Below are 12,117 nucleotides of genomic sequence, written 5' to 3'. Positions count from 1 at the left end.
TAATACGGTATAGACATTTGAACAAATGATTGATAAATATTATAACCCTAGCCAGGACTTATTTGGTTACCTGCAGATACGACATTATGTTATATACAGCACAACATTAATGGACAATCCTGAAAGATCTGTTGAGAAACTGTTATTTTTAACAGCTGGAACGACGTCTTGCAGTTTATTTTATAAAGCTATGCGTCTTACACCCCCTGTCACTTTACAGGGGTTTAGGCGCATGGGAGAAGGAGCTATCTGTCAATTGAGAATGAAGATTGGAAAGATACAGAAACTGGAGACATGCTAAATCAATTTCAGTTTGCAGTCGTGCCAAAGCAATACAGTCTAAGATCATGCATATAATGTATATATCTCACAATCATAGACATCATTTTAACCTTATGATTTCTCCCATGTGCCTTAAATGCAAGACAGAAAGTCTAACTCACTGACATTGGTCATACTGTAGACTACAAAGTTACTGGTCTAATGTATTAACTCAAATAAATAAAATATTAGGTTTGAAACTGGAAATGGACCCGGTGTCCCTCATCCTGCCCCTCTCCCAAACAGATTATGTAACATAAACAAACAATAAGAGACCGTACTGTATTCTTATATATGATGTGAGTAAAAAAGGTTTTATTGCAGTGGATTAATAGCACAGAGTCCTGTTGGATTTGGTGCCATTAGAATACCTACATGTAGGCTTATATTATTCAAAAACACACCAATTCTATAAAGTTTGGGAACCCTGCTATCTGAATTATGTAGAGCCTGGTGTCTCTGCCATCATGCTACAGGGCTTTTATTGATTGTCCTTATCCACATACCTGATCTGATGGGTAGTTTTCCTTTCAATTACTCACCACACAAAGCCTTGAATTCATGGAGATTATTTTAGTTTTTGTCACATTCCTAATCTGATGTTCCAATATTGTACTGTACCTCTTTAAAACCTTTACTTTGTTGACCCGGGGTCCCCCAGGGGTCTACACTTGGCCCCCTCCCTTTTCCCCCACATCTACACAAAATGTCTTCGCCGAAAATAGCATGTTTTATTTTCGGCAAATGTTCACCTGAGAATAGCTAGGGTTTATGTGGTTATGCTGCAAATGAGTGTGTTTTAATGGCTTTGATCTGTGGGCAAGCTTATCTCGCCCTGCACAACTTGGCTAACAGTTCTGCTGGCAAAGCAGGCTGAAACAGAATAGGAGAAAGTGGTGTAAAGTAATTTACTCAAGTACTGTACTTAAGTACAATTTTGAGGTACTTTGACTTTACTGGAGCATTTTACATTTTCAGTACTTTTACTTCTACTCCAGTACATCTCAGAGGCAAATATTGTACTTTTACTCCACTACAATTATTTGAATTATTATTATTATTTTTATCTACTTTGTAGATTTTGATTATTATTACAAAACATACATTAACCACTTCAGCCCTACATACTGTACATTTTGGCCGATTCACAGTCTGCATAATGAGTACTTTCTACTTTTGGTACTTTAAGTACATTTTGATGCAAATACTTTTGTACTTACTCAAGTAAGTCGGAATTCCGGACCTTTTCTTGTAATTTCTACATTGCAGTATTGATACTTTCACTTAAGTAAAACATTTGAGTACTTTTCCCACCACCGATAGGAGGGAGAAGAAAGATGGAAGATGCTGCCGGTCAGTGGGGAACTTTGTGAGAGAAAGGGGTTCAGATATGAAAACACAAAAATAAATGCATACAGTGTATGTAACATGAGCTACTTTGGGTGGGAAGAGAGAAGATTGTGGAGGGTTTTTGAAATAATGGGAAAAGAAATAGACAAAACAAGAGAAAGTTGAGAGACAGAGAGAGAGAGAGAGAGAGAGAGAGAGAGAGAGAGCGAGAGAGAGAGAGAGAGAGAGAGAGAGAGAGTGTCAGAGGCAGAAGGAGGAGGAGGAGGGAGGCTGAGTAACACTGAGAAAGAGGAGGCAGGCTTTGCCTTTTCTGGTAGTTAAGGCTGTTGAAAGAGCAAGCAGGAATTCGTTGTGCTGCAGAAGGTTCTGAGATATAAACCAGACTGGAGAAGTAGAAACAGGGACAGAGGAGGGAGTGCTGTCCATGGACTAAACATCAGCTACTGTCAAGGTATTGTAAACTAGCAGGCGCTCTTTTAATTGCGTGCCATAATGCTGTCTTGGGTGGTCGCCTGGCTTCATGCGTCTCTGTTGACGTTGGAGCTCATCTGTTGCTTATGGTCTTCTTGCCTATGTGCTGTGCATGTCATTCTGCAATCAGGCCAGTCCTCGAGTTGTGCAATTAGTGACATTGAAATTGGACTTATTCTATTGCAGTGTCATTCTGTTACTGTTAAACTCTTCCTTTGTGTGCAATAGTTTGAGCTTCATGATAAAGAGAAGGCTTGGCACTGTACTGAGATGAAGTGACTTGGGGTTTTAAATGCACAGTCATACTAGGAGTCGTTCTACATGGGACAACAATGCAAAATGGTCTTGCAGTACTATGCTACATAATATGATAAATGTTTGAATGCCTGATTGGATGAATGAGATTCACTTGATTCATCCAATGAATAATTCATGAATTAATTAATTGATAACTTTTGGTACTGACATTGGTTCATGTAGATTTGTGTCTGATTTGTGTCTCAGCGTGAACACAGGAGAACCTTTGGACATCATGGACGATGACTTTGAACGCCGTATGGAGCTGAGGAGACAGAGGAGAGAGCAGATGCGGGTGGAGACAGAGAAGTGAGTGATCTACAAGGCTCATTTATAAATATAAAAAAATGGCATATTTTTGACATTTGCGCTAACACTTCATTGTATGATTGTTATAAATTCCTGTCCTTTGTGTCCTGAGTTTCATATTAGTTTGTCTTGTTCAGCCACTTTTTTGGGCAGCTCAGTTTTTCACTTCAGTTTGGCACTTAGATAGCTCTGTTAGTGTTGGGGGCCTAATTGTAAACTCAGTGAACTCACTCAGGACGTATTCCACAGTGTCTCACGTTGCTTATATTCAAAGACTGTGTTCCCTCCTTATTTTTAACTCTATGGCGCGTTTGTGAAGAGTAAGTTGCAATATTGTATAACTCATCATTGTCAAAATTGATGACAAACACACACGCACACACACTCTCACTCTCACACACACACACACACACACACACACACACACACACACACACACACACACACACACACACAGCTCTGGTGTCGTGTGGTGGTCATGTTCATATTGTTTATTTCTTAGATGAGGCATGAGTCAATAAAGTGTAAGTAATGGAAGTCTGCTTTCATGTTAGAAACACTTTAGATCACATACACATGGACGCGAGCATTCAAAGACTCTATCAGAGAGACGCGCATGCATGCACGCACGCACGCACGCACGCACGCACGCACGCACGCACGCACGCACGCACGCACGCACGCACGCACGCACGCACGCACGCACGCACGCACGCACGCACGCACGCACACACACACACACACACACACACACACACACACACACACACACACACACACACACACACACACACACACACACACACACACACACACACACACACACACACACAGAGAGAGACAGAACTGGGGACATACCTTTTTCATTATCCACAGCATCATAATTCAAAGCCTCATTAGTTTCAACGCTGTCTGGCTGACTCACTTTACTGCTCACAAACAAACGTGATGAATGTCTGCACTCTGCACCTCAGCAGGGCAAGATGTTGGAATGGCTGAGCCTTACATTCCACTACTTCTGGTGGAGAACGTCCCCATTTGCAATGTTTATTGGGCACAATAATCCCATAATATCCTTATGGATATTCATACATCATTCATTGAGGGGGTTCCAAGAGGTCCCGGGCTGAATTGTTGATGGTTAGGAACTAAATGGGCCCGCACAGGTCTGTAACTCAGAGAGTGTACAAATGGAACCAAATGGACCCTTTCAGCCCATTTGGTTCCATTTGTAGTTAAATTAGTACTGAGTTAAATTAACACTGAGGATTTTACTGTGTAGATTTGGGTCCCAGAGAAAGGAATCATATCTCTGATATGTGGCTAATACATACAGTATCAAAGTGTGCTGAAAAGAAAACAAGTGTAAATTAATTGCCATACAAGCCACTATGAAGTGTTGGTGGCAGACCACACTGATGCTTTTCTACTCACCTTTACTGTGGAAATGTACATTCCAAGTTCTTTTCACCAAACTCACATACAGACATTGCTTACACACTGAAAGTGAATGCTTGCACAAAAGCATCTAAACTGTAACCGTGCCTTAAACAAAAGCACCATACAAAAAAACACATTTTCTGCTCTGCACTTGGTTTGCAATTCTGCAACGCACTTCTTGCAAAACACTACGCTTTCTTACATTACACTTGCTTCAAAAGTGCAATCTCTTGGAGTCGTTGTGAAAACAAAATGCAAAACAGACCTGAGATTGGCAACAAACACATACACATGAAAACACTTTCACACTAATTGAGCACCTATCAGTCAGAGCCTTTGTGCTACAAATCGGGCCTCAGGTAGGCTCACCTCTTTTGTGAGAACTTTGCAAAACATTGAGGCAGCGAGAGAGAGAGGAAGAGGTAGTGGAAGAGGAAGAGAGCAGGAAGAGGAAGAGAGAACGGATGAGGACGAGGACATGAACAAAGAAGTCGACCAGGCAATATACAGATACATTTCTGATGACATTAGGGCCACTTAGGTGGATCATGTCACACATCATTGCCTAGCGATGAGGGAGGCTTGGCAAAACCTGACCAACCTGACCAACCATAACATGGACCTTTAGACTGAAGAACAGGTATGTCTTCAAATTTCTACACCAGACTGTACCTAAGTCTGCATCACAATACATTTTTTTTTGTGTAATGCTGTGGAATACATATAATATAGTTTTGATGTTATCGTGTATAGTTTCATGGTACAGTACTGTATGTACAAAAAAATAACCTAACCAATGACATCATGTTCTTGCATTTTCTACAGAACTTTCAGCCGACCTCCTGAGAGTGGAAGGCAACATCTGTTCCCCTATGAACAGGAACTGATCATTGTCAATATAGTGTTGGCAAATAACACTGTCCTCCTTCATCAACTATGAGCGCAAATATCACAGATCACGCAACGCTCCAAATCCGTGTCAGTCTATCAACGCTGCATCTTGCGTCAACACTTACAGCAGAGCTGTACACAGTTCAAGTCAAACAACATTCACTATGACTATGTGCAAGTATATGTTAATATGTACTGTACTGCGCTGTGATACAGGACCAGAACAATGGCCTGTTCTTGTACATCATGGCTGGGGGTTGTACTACATAAAGCCACCTCACGCTACAGAAACAGGAGATAGGTTCCTGACCTATGGGCCACATGTCTACTGTGTGTGTGTGTGTGTGTGTGTGTGTGTGTGTGTGTGTGTGTGTGTGTGTGTGTGTGTGTGTGTGTGTGTGTGTGTGTGTGTGTGTGTGTGTGTGTGTGTGTGTGTGTGTGTGTGTGTGTGTGTGTGTGTGTGTGTGTGCGCGTGTGCGTGTGCGTGTGTGTGTGTGCGTGTGTGTGTGTGTGTGTGTGTGCTTGTGTGCGTGCAGGGTAATGTCTATGGTGGCACCTGCCTTGTCTTGTAGCAGGTAGTTAGTATTATCACATTAAAACCATTGAATGTAATCTTTTCAAGAACTACTGCACTACCTAGTAAAGTACAGTTATTCAGTTCAGGATGGACCAAAGCAGGCCATGGTTTGTTGTCATCTGGGATCATTACGTTTACACCAGGTTGCTCTGGTCACTATCCTGGTTCTGGACTGGTTCACTAGCCACGTTAATTTCAAAGTTGTATACTGGCCCACGTACTCCCTATTTCTCTATCTGATTGAGGAATTATTTTTGGCTTGCCGTTGGAAAGTGAATGAACCACATGCCCACTTCTGCAAGCAGTGGAAGAGGCATGTGGAGACATTGAGGTGGGGTCAGCCCAGGCTTGGATACGGCACACATGGCGATATTTTCCACGTTGCCTAGCCAGGGATGACATTGCTTGTGATATGGATGAGGTGATTGTGGTCAGACCCTAACAGAATGCGGGATCCATAAACCATACATACACCCCATCCCTTACAATACTGTTTTGATTTGCCATGGCACGAATTTTACTGTAAATATTTTTTTGTTTCTGTGAGATTACAGTAACATATTGTATTGGTTACTGTACTGTATTTCTACTTTTCTTTGTGTGTTTTGAATTTATTGTTGTTGTAAAAAAACCTACATTGGGAAAAAAGTAGTAGTAGTGAAGCTTGAGTTCATTGAAATGTGAGTAGATGTACTGTACTGGAGCTGTCTTTCACAGAAGCCTGCATGAGAACATTAAAAACGTATCCAAAGTACTAAAGACAACAGTGTTTTGTATCAAGTACATCATCAGTGTGGTGTTTCTGCATTGAAAGAGACATTCAAATGATGCATGTCTTTATCATTCTGTTACAAAAATGCTATAGTTTGTTTTGACATTGAAGTGATATGTTTATCTCTCCAAGTGTTGTGTCCTATTTGGCTTGTGTGTAGAGTTTTAACACAATGAGCCAAATTCCTAAACAAGTGTGTAAGCAATCACAAAAAAAACGAATGTTTTCTATAACAGTTTTGACATGCAAATCAAGGATTCTCTCCTCACCAATTTACAATTTGATCTATTATCCTTATAAGGGCTTGGAAGCAGATGCAAAGTGATCAAAGCTTATATATGTAAGTTTGTATTTCTATATTTGAGTGAGCATGCGTGTGTATGTCGGTTCATTCTTTGCATAAGGGAACATTTGAGTTTGCGTCTGACCTCATCCATATGCTAAGTACATTGTGGAGCTGACGTGAACAGACGGGACTTGGACGGTGTTTCAGGAGATGACGGTCTAATGACCTCCATTGACCTGCACACTCGTTAGAGAGTTGTTTGCCTGTGCTGATGGATAACTGGATCGCTCTCTCACTGTCTGTCCATCTACCTCTGTTCTGTTACATCTCTGCTTTTCATTTAAAGGGTGATGTCTCACATACTGCAAACCATTGTCATCTGGGTTAATAGAGGCTGGGCTTCAGACAAGAAATGGCTCATGCTCTTTGAGGCCTCATCAATGCATTGAAAATCAAACTGATCCAGTGGGGATGCTTAGCGGCCAACAATAACGGAACGGAGGGTGAAAGGGTGAGGGTGTGCTCAACAAGCTCTTAAACTTCAACTAACAGAGCCTCCTGACTCTATTCATCTATCCATTCCTAAACCAGCCTACATGTCTCAAGGTAAAACTCATGGTAACCCTTTCTAAAATATCTCAAATGCATTATAAACATACTTATAATGCATTATAATCTATGTGTTTTATTGTTATAAAGTAAGGCCTACTTCTGTAGTGCGTATAGCTATAAATATACAGTGTTATAAGCAGGTTATAATGCAATATAAGTATGTTTTTAATTCATTATAGCCATGGGATTCATAGAAAGTGTTACCAAACACATATATTGAGTAGTTAATACGTTAAGTTGGATTGTATTGTTAGCAGCCAGTGCTGAAACAGCAAAACAGATGGCTTTATTTTCTGCCAGCACTGCTAAACATCTGTGTTATGAACAGCGCTGTTTCCACCTGTGTTGATGATCGGCTTATTCACTTAATTACTCAACCAATCAAACAAATGAACACACAGCTGGATGGGTAGACAGTTGTGATGAAAAGAAATGGCAGATTAAATTTAATGACATCTTACAACACGTTGCTGTGAAGTAACTTTCAGTCCCAAATGTGTGAAAACATCTGCGCTCCTCCGGGCTGATCAAAGAGAGCTATTAATTCAAATTGATGCTCTCAGATCTCAACCTCCCAATTGGACAAGGAGAACCAATTTGTCCGTCTTTATAGTTCAGCGAGACGATGATTGAATGATTGAAAACATGCCCCGAACAGTGAAAATATGTACAGTTGGAATGTGTTGACATGAAAGTGTCATATCCAGCTCGATCCTTATTCATTAAAGTGGTCTTTCTATCTTTCCGTTCTGAGGGAAATAACTTCTTTGAGGATAGTACCGCACAAGAGGATTAGCTATACAGGATTATTGATGTGGTATGTTGCCTTTGACATCCCCTATATGCTCTTCAGCTGCACGATAGGCCAATATGCAACATTTAGCTGCTTAAGCTAAATGAATACTATTCATACAATGAATAGGGAAAATAGCCGATCTGCAAGCTCACATTGTGTTGCAATGGGACACATTGTGAGATGTAGATAAGCTATTTTATTTTTGAAACAAATATAAAAATGTAAATCTTTTGACAATTTTTGAAAATGTCCCTAAGATAGGAATGAATACCAGGGGTAATGTGCTTAAGAGCTAAGGGAGACATTTTTGTCTGTGACCATATTGTTTTATATGGTCTGGGAGTCGTCGGGGTTCAAAATAATCATTCTCAACCCAATACATACAGTACAGTAGAATCAATCCCCTATTTGTTTTCTTTCAGATTAAAAGTCCAATGTTTATCATTTTAGAGGCCTTATCAGCTTTTCCTCTGCTGAGGGTCAAAGGGGCGTGCCCAACAGCTTTCTCACAGTCTGCAGCCAGAACCTAGCAACCCTGCCTTTCCTGGCCAGAGTCGCTGAGCCTCTGCCTCCCTTCTCTGCTCTGCACAGCAGGCAGGATCCAAGGAAACACTGCAGACACTGGAATGTTTTGACTGCCGTTTTTATTTCAGAGCTAGATATTCAACTCCCAATGTTCCAGCCTCTTGACAACTTGAGTGGAGTATTAACAGTCAGTCTCTCTCTCTCTCTCTCTCTCTCTCTCTCTCTCTCTCTCTCTCTCTCTCCCCCCCCCCCCCCCCCCCCCCCCATCTTTTTGCTCTGTCATTCTTTTTCTTTCTCTATCCTTTTTCTCTCACTCTTGCTCTCCCCCTCTCTCTCTCTCACTGTTCCATTGTATCCATCTCTTCCCCTCATTATTTGCCAAACTGAAGCTAGTTGGCTAACAATCTTAGCTAAATTTGCCAGCTGTGTTTTTTTCATCCACTTGATATGCTTCACCCTGACAGCCTGTCCTCGCTAACTGTGTGTGACATTTCAATGGGACTCTTACAGTAGACCTGTGTGATGCTGGGTGGAGTAATATTTAATAGAATTACTTCCTCTTTGGTTTCACCGAGAAAAAAAATCTATTCCATTCGGAAGAGCCTTGCCTGAGGATTCATAGGATTTCCGTCCTGTTCGGGTCATCGTTTCTGTTCCAGAGACAGAGAGGATTCTTGCGGTTCCCATCCTCGCAACATCTGTAAATCATTGTGTTGGGGATTCAGAGGAAATAATACCCAAGCTCGATCAATGGGCCATTTCAAGTTTTCTCCCCGCCTCTTAAAGACTGGTAATGCTTAGAGAGATACATCCTGGGCCTGGCACGTACTGCAGTCTGGACATAGACGCAATGAGAGGAAGATATACTGTAGACTGGGAGAGAAAGCAGGGATTGCTGGAATTGATTCAGAAACACTTTGTCATGCTTTAAATCCTGTTCTTAAATATTTCTTTCTTATGTAAGGACACTGGGGTCGTCAACTTTTATTTTCCCCTTTACTGAGCCTGACAGTGGGGAAAGCTGAGATAGGAGATACCACGAGGGAGGGCACAGGTTCTTGTGAGATGGCCAGTACTGACAGCATGTTATTTTGGGGAATGCAGTTCGTATTGTTTAATGTTTTCATTGTAACTTATAGGTGGAAATGTAGTCTTTTTTATCTCCCTTTTTCTTTTTCCTCTGTCCTTCAGTCATCTTGTTCACGTTCCCCATTCCTTCAACATGGATCTTACTTATGTTAATGCATTCTGACGTCCTGAAGGGATGCTCACTAGGTGTATTCTTTCTCTTTCATCAGTGTGACATTTGGATCTGAGAGACTTGAGACACATGCAGGGTGTGTTATTAAGCTTCTATCTCTAACATCCATGGAACCTCATCCTGTCTTAGATGGTTTCTCTTTGGAGGTCAGGAGGAGCGTATGGGACATGTGGATCAGGATATTGCATCGGGGCTCTGGCCATGTGGTCCCATGCATAGAGTTAATTATTTGACCGGCAAGAATGTTAAGTGTCAGTGTTTCACAGAGGACCGAGCCTTTCTCGTTCTTCTTGTGCACTCAAGTACGTTCTGAGACTGGTCAAGTTTAATGTGCATGATGTCATAACAGCTCTATATATGGACAAATGTGTTTAGGTTAGGTGATACGATGAAGAACTCTCCCTGTTGGAAACTGTTGTCTGCTACGGTGCAAGATCTCAGCTATGCTTTTCAACAGGCCTATCAATACACTTGATAGGCCGTTCAACCGAGGCTCAACAAAGAGTTTGTCAAACGTAATGAAAGGATGCCACGACTGCTTGCAAACAAAAGAAGAAAAACGTAACCAAGTATAAAATAATATACTAAAGAAACCAAGCAAAACCCCAAAACTGGACTACCAGAGATCTCCAAAACTAAAGTAACAAAAATCTACATAATGAATTATGCTTAATAAACTAATTGTGGGGGAAGGCTCAGTAATCTCAGCTCTCCTTTTAGCCTAATGGCTAATTGGCTGCAGGTGTTCTACTGCAGTATGCATTCAGGGCCACACATTAACCATACTCATTCAAGATTTTGATAATTGTAAGACTTGCCAAGGCTTGGCTGCTATCAGTAACTTGCAGGCTCTTTAGCTGTATAGGCTTTGTGGAATGTGAAAATAGGAGGTTTCTTTGTTATCTTAGACTACTCTATACTTATCTTACCTGCAAAAATAAGAAAACATTGGTGAATCCCAGAAATCAATGGCTACTAACAAAATATGAAAAAAATCATGGATAAGAGTTCTATATGTAGCCTGTGTTATTTCCTGCATGAGGTCTAATACTGTTTAGATTTAATAATAATAAATATTTGGTCCCAAATCCTTCGGGGTATTCTTTGCACATACTGTCCTCTGCATTAGGAGCAGTGAGCGCTATAGACCCTATTCATACGACGGCCATTTTGCTATGAAGTTAATGAAATGCCACCCCGTTGCCACCCCGTTCTTTCAATGCAAAATGCCAACACGGCTACCGTGTGAATATGGTCTATAAGTATAGCGTTTGGGAAGCAGTTAGGGGTTAAGTGTCTTGGTCAGGGACACTTCGACATCGACACACAGACCGGGCATGAACCGGGGACCTTCTGTTTCCCAGGCGGACTATCTACACACTCAGCTACAACTGCCCCACTTTTTCATTTAAAGTGAACTCTGAGAAGCTCTGAGTAATATTGTGCTTGGCTCACTACATATGGTTTAGTCTTACTACAGTAAGATGGAACCCTGAAAAATGCTATTTTATCACAAAAAATGTGGGAAACACTTAAGCTACAAAAATGTGTGGGGATCACTACCTGGCAACATGGACCCTTTTCACAAAGTTAGCAGGGCAAAGACATCTGCAACTAATTAAACATAATAACGAGTCTGTTTGATTTAGGTGTGCCAAAGAGGAAGCAGTAGCCAATAGTATTGTCAACGCTTGCTAACCGGTACACCTAAATCAAATGTACCCACTATTCAATTAGCTGCAGCTGTGTTTACGCTGAATGACACGTCTGTGAAAAGGGTCCATTATTTCTCTCAGTGGTTTGTAGCTGTTTCGCTAATATCATCCATTTAAATGTGAGCGTACGTTGTGCTGTCTCAGGCCGACTGGTGCCATCAATGACGATGACGACGAAGCTGCTCGGGAGGAGAGGAGGCGTGCCAGAGAGGAGAGGAAGAAGATGAGGGAAGGAGAGGAATCTGGCGGTGCTGAAGTCATCATCAACACCAACAACAGGTAAAAAGTTTTCATTTTCATTTTTGTCATACGACGACGACACAGTCGCTCAACAAATGACCCATAATACTGTACAGAATGTACTGTAGCATGTTATGTGTAATTAAAGGTTACGCTTCAGACCTCCTAATGATGTCATTACGTCATTAGTCCATTTTTAGCTTGAAGATAAGTTCTTGAGGGAGCCATACTGTACAGAATGTACTGTAGCATAA

At 41.3% G+C, this 12,117-nt stretch overlaps 1 protein-coding gene across 6 annotated transcripts in view; it reads left to right on the top strand.

The window, feature by feature from the left end:
* The window catches only part of cald1b (caldesmon 1b), a 51,337-nt gene that overhangs the window by 13,707 nt on the left and 25,513 nt on the right, over positions 1-12,117 (top strand). For 5 of the 6 annotated variants that reach the window (XR_014600995.1, XM_084060168.1, XM_084060167.1 and 2 more), the window contains exons 1-3: positions 1,978-2,122; positions 2,647-2,748; positions 11,768-11,902. Coding sequence is in view for 5 of the 6 variants with exons in the window: in XM_084060168.1 (XP_083916294.1) it covers positions 2,675-2,748; positions 11,768-11,902 (209 nt within the window). In the remaining variant the exon portion in view is untranslated. Of the gene's footprint in view, positions 1-1,977; positions 2,123-2,646; positions 2,749-11,767; positions 11,903-12,117 lie in introns of those variants that run through there. The other variant, XM_084060165.1, reaches the window with a different exon arrangement.

Source organism: Gymnoscopelus microlampas (assembly GCF_963454915.1).
Source record: "Gymnoscopelus microlampas genome assembly, chromosome: 6".
Taxonomy (NCBI): domain Eukaryota; kingdom Metazoa; phylum Chordata; class Actinopteri; order Myctophiformes; family Myctophidae; genus Gymnoscopelus; species Gymnoscopelus microlampas.
This window is presented reverse-complemented; position numbering and strand designations above follow the sequence as displayed.